This window comes from Pipra filicauda, unplaced genomic scaffold (genome assembly GCF_003945595.2).
Source record: "Pipra filicauda isolate LSUMZ 115617 unplaced genomic scaffold, ASM394559v2 scaffold103_size3290846_pilon, whole genome shotgun sequence".
In the NCBI taxonomy this organism is placed as follows: Eukaryota; Metazoa; Chordata; class Aves; order Passeriformes; family Pipridae; genus Pipra; species Pipra filicauda.
In genome coordinates, this window is record NW_024103474.1 from 1,440,739 (window position 1) to 1,458,845 (window position 18,107).

Here is an 18,107-nt window from a genome sequence, read left to right on the forward strand (position 1 = left end):
GGAGCGCCCGCCGCCGTCTGCGCATGCGCCGTGGGACCTGCCCGTATCCCTGTCCTGTCCCTGTCTGTACTCCTTCCCTGCCCGCCCTGCTGGAATCCCTGTCCGTGACTGTGTCGCTGGCCCTGCCCGTATCCCTGCCCTGCCTTTACCCTGTCCCTGGTTCTGCTTTTCTCCCTGCCCCTGTCCCTGCCCCTCTCTCCGTCCTGACACTGTCTTCACCCCTGGCTCCTCATTATCCCTGCCTATATCCCTTGGGCTGGGTGTGAAATGCTCCTGACACCTGTCCCTGCCTACAGCCCTGCCCCTGCCTGTACCCCTCTCCCCACTGCTGGTCCTCTCCCTGCCTATATCCCTGCCTGTATTCTTGCCCCGTTGTCACCCACAATTAAGGGGACACCTGTCCCTGCTCCTGCCCATATCCCTGCCCATATCCCTGCCCTGCCGCTTAGTATTTCTCATATGGAGTGTTATGACCTTTATTAAGATCTATACACCAACAGTTCCCTTGTTCACTGCATAGCTATGGTTGGGTAGGAATGGCAGCAGGGCCCCAGCTCTGGAGGAGGACAGCCCCACCACAAAAGATGAAGGCTACTCCTGGACTCCTCAGATAAGACCAGCATCCTGGGCCCTCCCATTATCTGGCCTCACCCCTTAAGATAGTGAGACTGACTCCAAAACAAGGAAGAAAGGATGCCAAAATCATGATTGCACTGGCTTTACAAAGCCATGGGGAGAGTAGGGACTGGTGAAACCCTGCTGTGCCTCAGCACTCAAAGGGTGCGAGAGCCATGTGTGAACCACGTTTGGAGTGCCCCAATTTGGCTGGGACACCCTTTGGGTATGAATAAAGAATGTCTCTTTATTCATGATCACCTTGGTGTCTTGGTCCTGGTGCTTGGGCCTCGTGGACCAGGTGTGAAATGCTCCTGACACCTGTCCCTGCCCACAGCCCTGCCCCTGCCTGTACCCCTGTCCCCACTGCTGGTCTTCTCCCTGCCTATATCCTTCCTGATGTCCCTTTCTCTGCCTGTTTTCCTGCCCTGTTTTCACCCATCACTAAGGGGACACCTGTCCCTGCTCCTGCTCATATCCCTGCCCTGGCCATGTTCCTGCTGCTACCAATATCTCTACTTCTGTTCTTCTCCCTGCTCCTGTCTGTATTTCTGTCCCTGCCTATCTCTGCTCGGTCCAGTCCGTACCCCTATGCTGTCCCTGACCCTGACTGGACCCCATCTCCCTCTTACACATATCCCTGCCCTTGCTGCTGATGCTTCCCTGCCTCATCCTTGTCCCTATCCCTGTCCCTTACTGCCTCCTCTCCCTAGCCCCTGCCTGTCTTCTGCCAGTGTCCTGATCCCTTGCCCCTTCGTGCTCCTGCCCCTGTTCCCTATCCCCCTTTTCCCCACTTTCTGCCAGCCGCAGCTCCCGGAAGCCCACTGTCCCCTTGCCTGCAGCCCCCGCCCGTCCTCCTGGCCCCGCCTGACCCCGCCCCGAGTTTCCAGGCATGAGTTTGAGTGTTTTGACTATTCCTAGTTTGTTTGGGCCAAGAGGGCACTCGCGGAGCCCTTTCCACTTTCGTTTCCAGCTAGGACAAGTCAGAAATCGAAACCGCAGTCGCGGAAGGAAGAGAAATCGAAACTCCCGATTCCCTGGCTCCGGCGCTTAAGGCAGCACGGGCAGCAACATCCAGCCTGCGCCTCCCGCTGCCGGGCTCGAGGGTCACTGGGAGCTCCGGTGATGCCGGCACCGGCTGCATCCCACTGCAAGGGAGGGCACCAGAACTCCTGGTGATGCTGGCACCAGCCATGCGCCACTGTCGGTGTTGACACTAGGATCCTCGGTGGCACTGTCCCTGGCCATGTCTCATTGTCAGAAGTGACACCAGGGCCCCCAGTGGTGCCGGCATTGGCCATGTCCCATTACTTGGGGTGACTGCAGGACCCCCGGTGGCACTGGCACTGTCTGCATCTCATTGCCTACAATGATGCCAGGGCATCTGCTGACACTGCTGACAGACACATTCCATTGCCTCTGGTGATATCAAGGCCCCTGGTGGCACTCGCCAAGTCCCATTACTCCTGGTGACACTGTGCCGCCAGCACGAGCCATGTCCCGGCACTGGCTGCGCCCCAGCCTGGACACCTGAGCCCCTGGCATGGGTGCAGGCAGGCACGGGCTGGCACCGGGGCCCAATGGTGGGACCTCTGTCCAGCTGGGCACCCAGGGGAGACCCTGTGCCACCACAGGCACCTGGGCTGTGAGGTCCTACAAGGTTCCAGAGCCAGCCTCAGACAGCCACCTGCGCTGCCACCACCACCTCTGTCGGATGTCAGGGTGACGCGCAGCCCCTCCTGCCCCCTCCGAGCCCCCGCGGTGGTGGCAACTCGGACACCCGGGGGACCCCGTCGGCAGGACCCGGGACCACCTTAAGTTCCCAGTGGTGACGGCATAGGGGCGGTGGCCTGGGGAGCTTTAAAAGCTGCTGCAGATAAGAGCAGGCTGTGGGAGGCAGATAAGTGAAGGCAGTGGACATAGGAGGTAGCAAGTCAGTAGAGAGCAACAGGAGTGAGCACACCTGGCAACATGAGTGTGGGCCAGGTGTCATTCATGAACGAACTGAATACGGTGTCTGCCAAAAACCTGGATGGCTGGATCGCGCAGAACCTGGAGCCCAGCACAGCTTTCTCCATGCAGGTGAAGCAGACAGTGAGGCGTATCTGCGACTTCTTGAAGGAGGACTGCTTTGGGACCGAAATCCATGTCAACAAGACAGTCAAGGTGAGTGCTGCCCTGCTCAGGGGCTAGCTGGCACCTCTGCTGTTGCCCTTCCCTCTGTCCTGCTGCACCAGCTCCTGCCCTGCCTCAGTTTCCCTTGGCAGTTCCAGGAGTGGTGGCAGGCGATCCCAGTGCTGAGGGGCAGCGGTGCTGAGCAGGCAGGGTATCTCTCTGCAGGGTGGCTCAGCGGGCAAGGGCACGGCCCTGAAGAACAACTCTGATGCTGATGTGGTGCTCTTCCTCAGCTGCTTATCCAGCTACCAAAAGCAGAAGGAGAAGAGAAAGGATATGCTGGATTTGATCAAAATAAGGCTGATTGCCTTATTTTGCAGGAAGAACTTGCAGTTCACCGTGTGCATCAGTGAACCCCGTTACAAGGGTCCTGACAATGCACCACGCTCCCTCAGCCTCACTCTCTCCTCCAAGGAGAACGGAGAGTCCATTGATGTGGACATTCTGCCTGCCTATGATGCCTTGGGTAAGTGCTGTAGGCTGGCATGGGGCCAGGCAGTGGTGTCAGTGATGGGATGGCTCTCACCCTCCTTCTCGCCCCACAGGGCAGGTAATGGAGGATGCCCCACCAAGGGCAGATGTGTACGTGGAGCTCCTGAATGCCTGCAGCCACCCTGGGGAGTTTTCCCCCTGCTTCACTGAGCTGCAGAAGAAGTTTGTGAAGCGTCTCCCTGCCAAGCCGAAGAACCTCCTGCGACTGGTCAAGTACTGGTACAAGGAGGTGAGGGGCTGCCCAGCTTTCCCAGCTCCCATTAGGCACCCACCCCAGCCAGCTCTCACCCATCCCTGTCTTCTCCCCAGCTGAAACTAAAGAACCCTAAAGCGGACCTGCCCCCCAAGTATGCCCTGGAGCTCCTGACCATCTATGCCTGGGAGGAGGGCACAGGCTCCTACGACTCCTTTGTCATGGCTCAAGGCTTCCTTACAGTGCTGAAGCTGCTGTGCCGGTACCAGGACATCTGCATCTACTGGGAGAAGTACTACTCGCTCAAGGACAGCAAGATCGGTGGCCATGTCAAGGGGCTGCTGAGCAGTGACCGGTGAGGACTGTGTCTTATGGCACCTGTGCCATTGGCCCCATGGCACTGCCCAGGGCTGACAGCAGTGCCCACTCTTTGTGTTTGCAGCCCTGTCATTCTGGACCCTGCTGACCCCACGGGGATCCTGGGCCAAGGCAAGAACTGGGGCCTGATGGCGCGGGCAGCTGCCAGCAGCTGCAGCTCACTACCCTGCCTTGCAGGTATCCAGCCCTGGGAGGTGCAGGTAAGGCTGCCTGAGCCTGTGGGCATCATGGTCCCCCATCCCTGCCCCTGCTGGCTTTGCCAACCTGCTCTCCTGTCCCTGCAGCCGGCCCGGCGCGTGAACATTGAGGTGAGGCAGCTGTCGGGCACCAGATTGAGCTTGACCATCAGCCCCTCTGACACCATCAGGAAGGTGAAGGAGGAGATCCAGCAGAAGTGGGGCATCCCCTTTTACAGGCAGAACTTGGCACAGCAGGAGCCAGGTAGGAACAACATCAACCTACAGGATAGCGAGACCCTGGCCGCGTATGGCATCTTCTACAGCACCAAGCTGGTGCTGCTGCAGACCGAGCCCCAGGAGATGGAGGTCTTCGTGCAGGGTGATAAGAACCGCAGCATTACCTACACGGTGCTGCCCACCGACACTGTCCGGAAGCTGAAGGAGCAGATCCAGAGCCGGCAGGGGCCTTCTGCTGACCAGCAGTACCTCATCTATAACACCAGGGAGATGGAGGACCGGCACACACTGGCACATTACAATGTTCAGCCCAAGACCACCATCCACATGTCCCTGCGGCTCCGGGGGGGTGCAGGCCCCCAGCATCCCCAGTTCCCTGCCTGCTCGCTCTCCTGAGCATTGCCCTCAGCACCAGCCCATGCCTCTGTGTACCCCATCACACTAGAAATAAATGCCTTGGTGGATCCTTGGTAGCTGCTTGCTTGGTTGGGGACAGTGTCAAGTGTCACATGGGGTGGTCAAGGGGTTGGGGTCACCCATCCCCGTTGGGATGAGGGGCGACTTCAATGCCACCAGCTGCTCGGATGGCACAGGGACACACGGGTGCAGAGCAGCAGTGCTGCCCAAATCCAGGGTGCCTGGTGGGGTCAGGGGTACCAGCCTGCTGTTAGCTGGACCACAGGAGAAAAAATTAGCGCTATCCTCTGCCTCATCTCTGCCTGCTCCTGCCTGCACCAGTGCCTGCCTGTGCCCATGCAGGGGGCTCAAGTGTCTGGGCTGAGGTGCAGCCTGTGCTAGGACATGGCTCATGCTGGTGGCATGGTGTCACCAGAGGCAATGGGATGTGGCCAGTGCCACCAGGGGTCCTGATACCACTGCAGATACCAGACTCTGAAGTCACCTTTGGTCACTGCCTTAATTGCTGCCTGTTGGCACTGGGGAGGCTTCGGTTTTCATCTCCCAGAAATGAAAGTGGAACTGAAAGCATGGGGACCTGGAAGCCTGGGAGGACCCCATCAAACTTGACAATGTTCCTGCAAGTCTTGGCTACCCCAGCCCTCCAGGAGCTGCTGAACACCTTGCCTCTTGGCTCAATGCTGGGGAGTCCCCACTGTGGGGCACCAGAGTGCCCCACCAAGTGCTTCCTGGGGCTCTGGGGCAGACGCGAGACCCTGGGCTGAATCTCTGCTTTATTGTGCTCAATTAGTACAAGGTCCCCTGTGCCACTACTCTGCACCCAGGGCAGTGGATGCCACCTTTATGCACCTCCACATCTCCCCTTTACACCCCCCTCCTCCTGCTGGGCCCCTGTGTCCCACCAGCGCCTGTCCTGCCCCTCTGTGGTCCCACTCCCGTGTGCAGCCCCCTTGGGACCCAAGGGTGAACCTGCTGTGCTGTTCCCCTGCAGTGCGATGCTGGGGGGGCACTGTCTGGCCCTGCAGGTTTACATTCATCGTAACAGTCGTTAATAAATATTTTGGTGACTCTGCGATGCCGGCAGCCGGCTGGGTCCCCACCGGTGCTGGAGCCAGTGGCAAGGGCAATCGGCAGCCCCTCGGGGAGCTGCTCATCTCGGCTGCCCTCCTGTGGCCCCGGAGCTTCAACCCCCCACCACTGCCCACGCAGTGCTGCTGGTAGGGCGGTCGAGGTTGTGCCCCACCTGCGGCCCCGCTCTTAGGCAGAGCCTGGCGCCCGGGGCCGACCCCCGGGTCACCAGGGGGATGCGCTGCGGGGGCCACGCTCAGCCCGCGGCCCCTCATGGGTGCGCCGGCGGCGGGCTTTGCGTGGCTCCTCACCCTGCCCGCGGCCAGGGGGTCCGGCGTGGGTGCGGGGCGGAGGTGGGGGTCTTCCCCGGCTCCGGAGCCTCTGGCAGACCTTGTCTGTGGCTCCCAGTGGTGGGCGCTCCACCAGCTGGAGGAAGTCCTGGTACCAGACCTTGCGGCCGGGAGCCCCAGCGGTGAGCTGGGGGTCTCCAGCAGGTGCCATGCCCGCAGCCTGCCAGGCACTGATCACCTCCAGCGAGAGCCGCAGCAGGGGCTGGGTGAAGCCGTGCTCGGTGGCGTGGCAGAGGTAGAGGCCGGCGTCGGCGCGCTGCACGCTGCGCAGCAGCACACCCCGCTCTGTCCGCACCACCCGCTCGTCCATCTGCACCTGCAGCACCCGTGGGGATGGGCAGTTAGCTCGGCGTGGCAGAGCATGGCACAGCCCTGCCGGTAGAACCTGGCCAGGGAGAGCCTACCTCTCGCTGGGGGTCATCCAGGGTGCGCTGGTATGTCCAGAGGACGTGGGCTTGCAGGGATTTGGGGACGCACTCCAGGAAAGCGGTGCTGCCCTCCACCCCGTAGAGCTGCTTCTGAGGCACGCTGCCCCGCCGGGGGTCTGGGGGGACATGGCCTGGATGTCAATCCCCCACCACAGCAGGGTTGACCCCAACCTCTGTCTGGGTCCCAGCTCACCTTCAGAGCAGAGCACGTTGGGGTCACCGTTGCGGACGTCCTGCCGGCGGAAGCGCCTGTGGGAAGGTGGTGCAGGAGCAGGGGCTGCAGCAGCGTGACCTGTGCTCTGCACTCTGGCCTCAAGGCAGACTGGCTGCCCTAGCACAACACACTGGCATGTCACCTACCTCTTCGTATTGGGCACATAGCGGGTGCAGGTGGTGCCATCCCAGGCGCAATATGGGTCCCGGGCCAGGCAGCACTCGGCACAGGCTTTGCCATAGGCGCCGCAGCGGTGCAGGGGCAGCTGGGCCAGTGCTGTGGTGGAGCCAGCGTAGAGCTGATGCTGGGGGGAGAGCAGAGCTGAGCACCCCCATGCCACGGCACGGGGCTAGGCAGAGCCACAGTGGGACATGGGGACACTCTGGGGTCCCCCCTTACCCGCTTGGAGGAGAGCTGCAGGCTGGTGATGGGGGAGGCATCCTGAGGGCAGAGCACGGGCAGGAGTTAAGGGGGTGTGTGGGAGACTTGGGCTGCCGGCTCCTGGCTCCCATGTCCTGGCAGCTGGACTGCCCTGGCACAACCCAGAGCATGGGCGGCACAAGGGAGTGCCGGGGGAAGGTCTGACGGGGGGATGCAGAGCCTGCCTCTCACCTGGAAGACCTGCAGCTCCTCCAGCAGCAGTGGCTCCATGTGGTGCCAGCTCTCCTTGGGCACTGAGACCACCTTCAGCACCGTGCCCACATCTGTGGGCAGGGAGGGGTGAGCCCGGGGTCCTGGCAGCAGCATCCCCCTGCTCTCCTCCACTGCCTCAGCTCTGGGGTCACCACATACCTGTGCCAATGAAGAGGACATCGTAGTGGCCATCAGCAGCGGTGACGCGGTCCACGGCGATGCGGGTGAAGGTGTAGGGCACTGCAGCTTGCAGGAAGAGGGGGCGCTGGCCATGGGGCAACACAGGGTTGTACATCAGTGGGTGATGCCGAGCAAACTGGATCACCTCATCTGGGAAGTCCTTGGTGGAGCCGAAGGTGCCGAAGGTTTTGCTGGGGCACTGTGGGGAGACAGCAATGGCTAAGCAGGGTCTCACACCCCAATGACCCCACCCCAGCTAGTGGCGTCCCACTGCTGGCATCAGCCAGGACACCCCCACACCACGTACCATGCCCGGGCGGGGGTATGGCACACGGCCCTGGTACGACACCCACTGGTAGTTGGGACCTTCCTTGTGTGCAAAAGGGCCCAGGAAAGCCCGGCGGATGTCGGCCATGGTGTAGACACAGACAGCCGAGCCCTGGAAAACAGAGCTGGTGGGAGAGAGAGGGGATGATGTGAGGGGGCAAGGGGGGCACCACTGGGTATGAGCAGAGTGGTGGGGAGGGGGCTTGACCTGGATGTGGAGAAGATGGCGTAGACAAGAGGGTTCCGCTTGTCCCTTGTCTGCAGCAGGAAAACGTCCCCTGCAAGCAGGGAAGGCATCAGTGCTGCCCCAATATGCCAGTAATGCCCTGAAGGGGGCATTGCTACCCTGAAGGGCCGCATCCCTCTGCACTCACGGAGCTCATTGAAGTGAGTGTCTGCCCCATCGGGTCCTGGCACGGCACAGACAAGCCGAGCCTTCAGGAAGGTCGTCCACTTGTTCACCAAGCTGCGCTGCCCACCCATGTCATTCTGTCAGGGAAAGGAGGGCACCAGTGTCAGCAGCAGCAGGTGGCACCCCTGGGCTCCTTGGCCCCCAGCCCACCCGCCTACAGATACCCTCACCCGGCAGATCTGGCCGATGCGGGCAAAGCTGGTCTTGCCCAGCCCCTGCTGCCGCTCAACCGCTGTCTCACGGAAGAAGAAGTAGATCTTGTCGTCGTCGGGGTCTTCACTCTCTGGCACCCAAAAAACGGCCACGAACTTGGGCTCTGGGGACAGAGGGGTGATGCCTCCAATGTCTTCATTATCTCTGCTCCCCAGGGACCCGGGGACACCTGTTGGGGTCCCATGAGGCTGCAGAACCAACCCTGCCCAGCTGCTGGGCAGAGGCAGAGTGAGGATGGGACCCCACCAGATATCAGGGCTCTGCAAGGGACACAGAGACTCCTGAAATCACCCTCTGGAGGCATGAGAGGACAGGGTACAGCTGAGCCTGGAGAAGTCATTGCCCTGATGCCTCCAGGGAGCAGCAACACCGTGCTGGGGTGTCGGTGGACCCCCTGCCGCCCTCCCACACCCCAGCACTGACCGTTGAGCCAGCGGGAGTCATGCTGCTCTGTGCGGATGGAGGGACGCCGGCCCAGGCTGCGGAAGATGGTAAAGTCACGGCCCATCAGATCGGTGGCCACCCCAGAGTAGAGCTCCTCGCCTGGCAGGCACCGAGGGAAGCGTTACGGGGGACCCCTCGGCACCCCCCTGCTGCGCTGCACCCAACACTGGGCTCGGCTCTCCCTTACCCACGAGGACGGAGGCGGCTGTGTGCCGGGGGTCGTACGGGCTCTTCCCCTTGCCATCCTCAGTGTGGCGTGGGTCTAACTTGAAGATGGGCTCCTGGAGAGGGGTAAGGATGGGAGGTGGGCAGGTGGCAGCAGCCAGGGCCCATGGCAGTGCTGGGGGGGCTCACTTCTGCATGCTGGCCGGCCTCCACAAAGGCACAGACGGGGTGGAAGGCGCCGGTGCCGCAGGCGTACAGGTGGGTCCGGTTGTAGGGATGCAGGATCTTCACAAAGTTCATGCACTCAGTCTGGGGATGGAGGGCACAGGGGGTGAGGTGGTGCTGAGGCAGGCCCCTGGCACCCCATAACACCTCCCGGCACTCACGGTGATGTCCTTGCCAGCCCAGTTGCATTCTTCCCTCCACTCCACTGGAGCCGGCCAGTAGATCTGCAGGTGGAAAAGGGGATGCTCACAGCCCCCAGTATCCCCCAGGCTGCCCCGCCAGCATCTCCCCCACTGTTACCTTCCTATTCCGCTGATTGATGTCATCCAGGGCCAGGGAGAGGAGGTGGTTTTGGGCACCAGCGAAGAGGCGGCCACGCTCCTCGTCCAGCAGCAGGGCCTCATAGCAGCACGAGCGCTCAAGCGAGAAGAGGCGCAGCCCATGGCGAGCCCGTAGCTCTGCCAGGACCCACCGGCACTGATCAGCCCAGCCCCGCCACCGCCCGGCCCCTTCCCCTGCCCTGGATACACGCTCCAGAGTGACCTGGGTCAGGCCATGGCCATCCCCTCCCCCAAACCTGTCCCACTGGCTTGACCAGCTTCACCAAGCCTGAGCTGGTCCAGCACCCATCCCCACGCCTGTCCAACACCCATCCCTGTGTCCCCTGACACCCATCCCCATGCTCCCAGTACCCATCCCTGCACCGCCCACCCAGCAGCAGGCGGTGGGGGAGAAGGGACCATTCCCTGCCCTGCGGAGCTAATCCCACCACGGCGGGAACAAACAGCCCTTTGTCAGGCTGGGAGGAGAGCTCTTGCTGTGACCCGCCGCTGGACAAAGCCCCCTGTGCCGTGCCGGAGCCCACGGAGTGGCCAGTCAGGACACGGCACCAGCTCTACTGCCGGCGCGGCGTTCTCACCAGGCATGGCACAGCTGTGGCTAGGGAGTGCCACCACGGTACATGTAGGGGTAGGGGCATCTGAGCTGCCACGTGCTGGGGGGCCGGGAGTGAGGTCCCAAGTGCAGGCATGGCCCCAAGGGCATGCAGGTGGCCCTGGAGGAGCTGGCATCAGGCAAGGAATGTGGCAGCCAATACCAACACACGGTAGCCCGCGGGGAGAGCGGCAGCAGTGCCGGGAAGGCATCCGTGCTGGTGTTTCACACCCCTCCCACCATGCTGCCCCCCCAGATGCTCCCGTCCCTCGGGATGATGCTGGGTGCTGCTGACACGGAACCGGTGCCCCTGTACCTGACCCCACGTCCCCCCACCCTGCTCGTGTCCCACGCTCACCGGGAAAGGTCAGCTTGAGGCGGGGGGTGGCAGCGGCCGGGGGGTGGCCGGCGGCGAGGCTGCGCAGCAGGAGCAGAAGCAGGATCATTGTGCGGCTCATGGCCGGGGTCTGGATGGTGGCGCTGCGGCTGGGGCAGAGAAACAAGACCTCAGCTCGGGTTACAGCCCCCTCCCCGCTGTCCCGAGACCACGATCCCTCTCCGATGCTGCTGATGGTATCTGGAGAGTCCCGAGCATTGGCACAGGGCAACCCCAGGCATGGCACGAGGGGAGCCCCCACTGGGCTCGACCTAGTGATTGGAGGGGACATGAGCCAGCCACATCCCTTCGTGTCTTTAAGCCCTTATTAATCCAACCCCAAAACTAATGGGCTCTGGGAACAGTTCTCCTGCTCCTGCCCCTTAGGAAACTGAGGCAGCCCAGTTGAGCAGTATCCAGCCCTCCCCATGCCTGCCTGAGCCTGTCGGCAGGAGGCTGCTGGGCTCTGCCCATTCCTGCCGGCAAGCACAGAGCTGTCCTATAGGAATGGGGACAAGGACAGAGCATGCACCAAAGTGGTGACAATCAGACAGGGCAACCTGGGCGGTGAGTGGGCTCCTAAGCACTGGACAAACTGTCCATCATGGGAATCATGGGGTCCCATGCCTCAGTTTTCCCCACTGCTACAGCCCCCACCATTGGTCCCTGTCCCTCCTTGTACCACCCTGTGAATTGGAGCAGGGTTTGGGGGGCTCTGGCTAAGTGGGTGTCCACAATCCCCAGAGGGGCCCATGCTGGTGTGCCCGCCACCCTGATGGGTGCCCACCACAGGGTAGGGAAGCGTTTCTCTGGCTCCAGCAGTAGCACGTTCTCCCCTGGGGAGTGGGAGGTGATGGTTATCAGAGCACGAACTGTGCCAAAAAAACACGGATCCCACCTTGCCCTCTGGCCATGCTGCAGCACTTCCCTGTGCTGCATGCGAGGCACAAGCTGAGCTATGCTGATCATCAGTCCCTGTGGATTTCACTCATGGCACACCACCGGGGCCTCACTAGGACACAGGGTGACAACCAAGGCCCCACTGCAGCACCGGGACACAGTGCAATCATTCCAGGCTCTGCTGCCCTGCTCAGGTATGGCCTGACCTGGGCACCCGGTGGGTGCCAGCCTGGAGGGTCACACATGCAGAGCAGTGCCCGGCATGGGTCGGGCACATCTGCTGCTGCCTGCACAGTTCCTGCAGGCAGGGGCAGCCCCGTCTGGGCTGGCAGGTGGGGGTGAGCCCGGGGCAGGCAGCGGGCAGCAGGCAGTGGGCAGCAGGCAGCGAGCAGGTCCCGACCGGGCGCAGTGCCGGCTCTGGCTGCCCGGTGTCCCGGAGCGAAGGCGGCCGGCGCTAATGGCATTTACAGAGGCGCCGGGACGAGCCGCGGGACCCGCCGGGCTCTGCCAGCCCCGACGGCTGCCGCCAGCCAGGGCCGTGCCGGGGTACCGGGGGCCTCTCGCCTGCCCAGACCTGCCAAGCGGTCCGGGCAGACCCCCGGGTGCGAACCCCCGGGCGGGGACCCCCGAGCACGGACCGTCGGGGCACTGACCCGGCTGTCACAGGGGGTAGGGTGGAGGAGTGGGCAGCAGCGGCAGCACCACAGACGCCCGGTGCCAACCCTTGCAGATACAGCCCCCGAGACTCTTCGTGCCAGCCCCACCGCCGGTCCTCCGGTGCCAGCAAGAACACGAACCCCACCGCCAGCACCCTGGTACGAGCCGGGGCAGCCCTCCCGACGGCAGCGCAGAGACCCCGGCCCGGGACAACCCCCAGCCACCCCCGTGCCCTGCCCGCTCCCCAGTCCCCGATACCCACCTGTGTCCCGGCTCGGCTCGGCCCGGCGCGGCCCCGCCCGCCGCCTCTGCCGGGAGGGAGCGGGGCGGCCCCGCGGGGCGGGGCGAGGCGGGGCTGGGGGCGCGCACAGCGACACGCACACGCGTGTGAGAACATCCACACACGGGCAAACGCGCGGACACCCTCACACACACGCACAAACACACCCGTGTGCGAACACTGACCGTCACTCACACACTCACACAGCTGTGCTGCCACCTCACGCAGCCCGGGGTGTAACCGGCAGGGACACCCCCGGTGGCACCCGCTGTCCCCGGGGCAGAGCTGAGGATGCCACGCTCAGCACACGCGTGGCACAGCACAGGACTGACGGGGCTACCTCCTCCCTGGGGCAGCTGCTTGCTCGGGAGTGGGATGTGGGGGCCGTGCCGGGGGGTGCCGGGGCCATACTGGGAGTGTGGGGGGCCAGTCCCGCGCCCCATTCAGCTGCAGCCCAGATGTCTGGCCCGGGCCCAGCACGGAGCAAACAAAATTCCTCCGCTGCCTCCCATTTTCCAGCCACCGCTGCCAAGAATAGCAAGTGCCGAGTGGTGCCGGCAGCGGGGCCACGCGTGCCTCGGCGGGCAGGGCTCAGCGCGGGGGGAACCCGGGCTGCCCTAGGGGCCACACCTGCCCTGTCCTCACCGTGCCCCTGACTGTCCCTACCAGCGGGTGTGGGAGTCCAGGAGGGCAGGTCCAGCATGACTGGGGAGGCAGAGGCACAGGCAGGGGTGCAGGCAGCAGCGGGTGCAAGCAGTGCAGGGTGAGTGGGGAGGCAGGTATGCAGGCAGAAGCGGGTGTAGGCAGGTGCAGGCAGTGAGTGCCAGCAGGCAGCAAGTGCAGGTGGGCTGGCAGTCAGTGCAGGCAGGTCAGGTGCAGGTGCTGGCAGACAGCTGGCACAAGCAGGCAGTGGGTTCAGTAGGCAGCGGGAGCCATGCAGGCAGGCACAGGCAGGCCAGCTGCAGGCCAGCCGCAGGCAGGAGGAGCTGTGCCAGGCAAGGTGCCTGGGCAATGCCCTTCTGTCCCACTGCCAGTAACCCTTCTGCTGCCAGGCCCAGTGCATGTTGGCAGGCTCTGCCTCAGCACTGCCACTTGTTGTCCTGGCTGTGCCACGGTGCCGAGTGCCATCTCTGCTTTGTGGGCTGCAAGGGGTCAGGGACAGCGAGGGGGATGGGGTCAGATGGCAGGGGAGCACTGGCACCAGTATGGCAGGCGTTACACTGCCATAAGACTTTGCCCAGATGCCACAGCAGGACTTTGGGCTGAGTGGCCCCCACACAGTTGGGCACGGCATCCCTGTGCCTGGTGTCCCAGGATGGCAGGCTGAGGTGGCAGGGATAGGGACATCGTGCCCAGCCCTGCACAGTGGGCACATTCCTGCACTGTGCCAGCACTGTGCCTCAGTGTCCCTTCACCCAGCTGGGACTTTTCCAACCACCGCCACTCCCGGCACGCGTGGCGAGGTGGCCAGGTGACGTCATCACCACCCCAGCCCTGGAGCCCTGCGGGGACCTTGCTGGCAGTGGCTCCGCCTGGAGAAACCATCAGGCGTCAGAAGGGCCGGGCTTCCATCCCGGAAAAAACGGCGCGGGAGGGACGCGCCACGTCGGCCACCGGCCACCCCTTCCCGCCCCACCGGGTGTTCCTGGCAAGGGCCGGAGCCACTGGGCGCTGGCAGGGTGACGGTCCCCAGCTGGAATGGGTATCGCCACCAGCATCCCGCCCTCATCCCTGCACTCTCTGCCAGCCCGCCAAAGGCGTCCCGGCCAGGTGTCGGTGGCCTGGCCCCCTGCCAGCGCGGGGGTGTCACCGCCAACGGCACAAGCAGGTGCTGGCGCCTTCGCTCTTTGATCCCGTCCCTGCCGCTGGCAGATCCGCACCCAGGGATCGCTGCCTCGGCCAAATTTCCCCCGGCGGTTCCGGCTCCAGCGAGCATCGGTAGCTCCGCCGGCAGCCGCCCCAGCCCCCGGCAGTGTTTGCGGTAGGAAGCGGCTCCTCTCCACCTCCGCAGGGCTCCCGAGGGCAGCACGGCAGCAGGCAACGGCCAACGCTCCTGCATTTCCTGTGCCAGCGCGTGAGCCAGCAGGACATGGGAGTTATCCGTGCCATCGAATGGGGGACCAGGACCAGCGACTGCTGGAGCACCCACATGGAGGGATGGACATCCACTAGCCCCCAGCACGGGGACAAATCCTGTACCTCAGAGAGAAATGTACCGCACCAGGAGAGCTCTGGCGATGTCGTGGGGACCTGCGGGGTGACTCCCCAGGAGTGCTACAGGGTGGCCCCTCATCTCCTTGGTGGCTAGGGAGCAACCCTTTGCCCTGGTGGAGCCATTGTGTCTGGGGACAGGCAAATTGCAAGGGTCAAGGTGAGCTGGGTCATGCCAACTGGTGCCATAGGCATCCCTGTGCCACAGGCATCCCTGTGCCACCTGGGCTTGGCATAGCACCATTCCCCACCCAAGAGATGGGCTTGCACAGCGGGGTAGCCTTTGCCAGCACTCCCAGTGACAATGTCAACTTGTCAGTGGGAGAGGAGAGAGAAGAGGATGGAGGGGCATCCTCACCCAAGCCTGCACCCATGACCTGGGCACAGGTCATACCTAAGCTGGTACCCCCTGGGCTTGGCCACCCCAAAAAGCGTGACGGCACTAAAGATGTGGTGGCTCCTTTGGGAGTCCACCTGTGGCATGGTGTTGGGCTGTGGGATGGCACGGGCTTCAGGTGGCCACCACATCACTGGTGTAGGGGGAAGACGTGCCAGGCAGGGGACAGAGCCTGTGGTGCCCCAAGTGTGTCAGTGCTAGGGCTTGGCTGGCAGTGAGAAATGTGCCCAAGCCAGTTGCATCCTCGTAGCACAGAATGGTGGCAGTGTCCCAGGGGGACACCAGCTCTAGGCTCACAACCTGTCTGTGGATATACCCGCCCTGACCCTATGTCCACCCCCCATCATAACATGCTGGTGTGAGACCCCAGCAGCAGAGACCCTTGTGGCCCCAGTGCATTCCTGCTGGGATTAGGTACCGGCTCCCGGCAGTGCCATGCTGGTGTAGCCCAGATAATCCCTTTTTAATTGTCCCAACCGCGTGCTGGGCTGATCTGGGCTCCCCAGGGGATGTGGGGTGTTGAGTGCACCCCAGTGCCTGAGTACATCCAGGGTGCTGTCATCCCATGTCCCTGCTGTGGGACCGAGCTGTGGGGTACATGTGAACCTTTGGGGTGGTGATGAAGAAGGAGGCATCCATCCTCCTGGTGCAGTACAATGGCTTTTAGGGAAAGAGAGGGATCCTGGTGTCACAGGATCCTATCCTACTGACCCAGGGTGACCATCTGCCCTTTGGCTTCGTGTCTGCTGGCAGCCAGGCTCTGGGGCAGGCAGAGGGGCCATGTCTCATGCACTGAAAACCACTGAGCCTGAAGCTCCTCAAAATCACACTAGTGGGGGAGGAGCAGGACATGGAGGGTTTCTGTCACCAACCCAGCCCTCTCCCTATCCCAGTGGGAGGGCGGGGGAGAGGCTGGCTTATCCCCCTTGACTGCTGCCCTGCCCATGCCACTTCGGTCCTGCTCTGCGCCACACCGACCAGTGGCATCCAGCTCCTTCAGCTTTAAAAATAGGCTAGTGTCCTTGCCACGGCACAAGTAATTTTAACCAGGGTGTGTCCCACTGGGAAGCATGCAGGACCATTCATCTGCTCCTGCTGGCCCAGCTGCATCCACACCCGGGGCTGATGTCAGCCCCTTGATGCCCACTTGCTCATCACTGCCCCAGGGCAATGCAGTACAGCCATGGCCACCTTGGGCACAGGCATTGTCTGGTGGGATGGTGAGGGCAGGGGAGTGAGGATAGGTATGTCCATCTACCCCTCAAGCCTGCCTGCTCCCTGTCCTGGGCTTCTTGCCCCCAAAGCCTGTGGCACCGGGGAGCATAGCATCTCATGGCACCCATCAGCACCCAGCCAGACAGTGGTAGAGGAGTCCTGGCACTGTGCCCTCTCCTCTCACCCTTCTCCTCTCACCCTGGCCCCCCAACACAACAGCCACTTCAGATCACCTCCCACAGCGCTCCCGCGGGGCTGTGCCGGCTGGGAAGGCTGCGGGGGCCGCTGCCGAGCATAATGGGGCTATTGACGGGTGAGCCAGCGGCCCCAGCACGGCACAATAGGGCCTTGTCTGCTGGCCCAGCTCCCGTTCCTGCCCTGCCCCATGCCCAGCTTCAGGATCCCCCCTTTCCCGGTCGCCAGAGACCTCACCCAGGTGCCAGCCAGGGCAAGCTCTGCCTGTGACTGAGCCAGTGAGCACAGTGAAAGAGCCACAGGTGGAAATGCACTGGGTGAAACCCCTTTTCCTATAAACCAAGAGGCATTGCTTGGGAAACCTCCCAACACGGCGGTGCTCATCCCAGCCACCCCAGATGGGACAGGGCTTAAGAGTCCCTACTCATCTGTGGAGTGACAGAGATAAGGAGGTGTCACATGCCCAGCGATGCCTCCACTTCCTTCTAGGAACCGTGTTCAAACCCACTGGCATGCAGCACACACTGAGAGGAGGCAGGGACCTCACCACTCCCCAGGGAGCTACATGGCCTCAGTCCCCCAATCCCATGGCCCCTCTCGGTGGGTCAGCCTGGTACCCCAAATCCGCAATCTCACCTGCTATGGTGTGTGGGCTCTGCCGGAGCTCGCCTGCCTCCTTGCCCGGTGGGTAAGCTGGGGCTGTGACAGCCGCCTGCTCTTTAAACCCCAAATCCTCGGTGCTGGGCGCCAGTCCCGCCAGCGGCGGGGGTGGAGGGAGGGGACGCAAAGCCCCGGTCCCAGCTCCCGGGGCCGGCACCAACAAAAGACAACTGTGCTGCGTGTCCTCTCTGTGCACCCAGCGACCTGGCTGGCTGCTCGGGGACAGCCCCTCGGGACCCCGGGGCTCCCTGGGGTGCCGCCCCCTCCTCCGCCTGCGCTGGGAGGGCAGGAGAGGTGCGAGCAAGCCCTGGATCCCCGATCACATTTGCAAAACATTCCACTGTCCCCAAGGACGCTTCCCTGCCTGCTTCGTCCTGTTCCTGCCAGGAGGAGTGCCAGGGCAAAGGTGCACATTTGAGTGCCTCATCTGTCCCTTTGTCTCACCTGCTCCTGCAAAACCCAGCCCAGCAGGGCTGGAGGAGGAGAGAGCGGATGTGGCTGCTGCCACACTGCCTGCTCTAGGGGAACTCACCTCGTGGTACCCCCATAGCTGCCCTGGGGCCGGCTGGCTGCCTTCGAAGCATCCCTGTGGTCCGAAGGCCGAGCAGCCCGTGCCGCCTCATTAATGCAGGGTAAATGTGTAACAAGCTCTCAGCTGGGCCTGGGCAGTTCGAGCAGCATGGCTCTTCTTGCCTTCCCGGCATGCCGGGAGCTGGAGATTCAGTGGCTCTATCCCAGTAGGAGCCACACAGCTGGAGCAGGAGGGAGAAGGAAGGTCTGTCTTGTAGCCCGGCATGCTGGGGTGTCCAGTGCTGGCTGGGAGGAATGGAGTGGGCAGTGCACTGAGCTGGGATGTGCACAAGCCCATTGCTGATCTCAGCCCATCCTCCCTCCAAGAGGGCATGAGGTGAGGGAGCCAAGGGAACCAGGCTCTGCTC

General features: G+C 63.0%; 2 protein-coding genes across 2 annotated transcripts; one reads left to right on the forward strand and one right to left on the reverse strand.

The window, feature by feature from the left end:
• Positions 1-2,460: 2,460 nt before the first annotated feature.
• Positions 2,461-4,738, forward strand: LOC113992414 (2'-5'-oligoadenylate synthase 1-like). The gene is made up of 6 exons (XM_027729661.2): positions 2,461-2,781; positions 2,956-3,256; positions 3,336-3,511; positions 3,592-3,830; positions 3,918-4,053; positions 4,138-4,738. Exons 1-6 carry the CDS (start codon positions 2,587-2,589, stop codon positions 4,663-4,665), a joined length of 1,575 nt encoding a protein of 524 aa, XP_027585462.2. The 5' UTR covers positions 2,461-2,586; the 3' UTR covers positions 4,666-4,738.
• Positions 4,739-5,439: 701 nt separating this feature from the next.
• SEMA3B (semaphorin 3B) lies at positions 5,440-12,491 on the reverse strand. Its single transcript, XM_039378653.1, has 18 exons — positions 12,474-12,491; positions 10,637-10,764; positions 9,646-9,803; positions 9,507-9,569; positions 9,310-9,429; positions 9,143-9,236; positions 8,935-9,054; positions 8,469-8,614; positions 8,261-8,375; positions 8,095-8,164; positions 7,867-8,011; positions 7,539-7,758; positions 7,359-7,450; positions 7,146-7,187; positions 6,893-7,050; positions 6,726-6,781; positions 6,509-6,648; positions 5,440-6,420 (listed from the first exon to the last, which is right to left on the reverse strand). The coding sequence occupies exons 2-18, from the start codon at positions 10,734-10,736 to the stop codon at positions 5,980-5,982; spliced, it is 2,280 nt and encodes a 759-aa protein (XP_039234587.1). The 5' UTR covers positions 10,737-10,764; positions 12,474-12,491; the 3' UTR covers positions 5,440-5,979.
• Between the last annotated feature and the right edge of the window lie 5,616 nt (positions 12,492-18,107).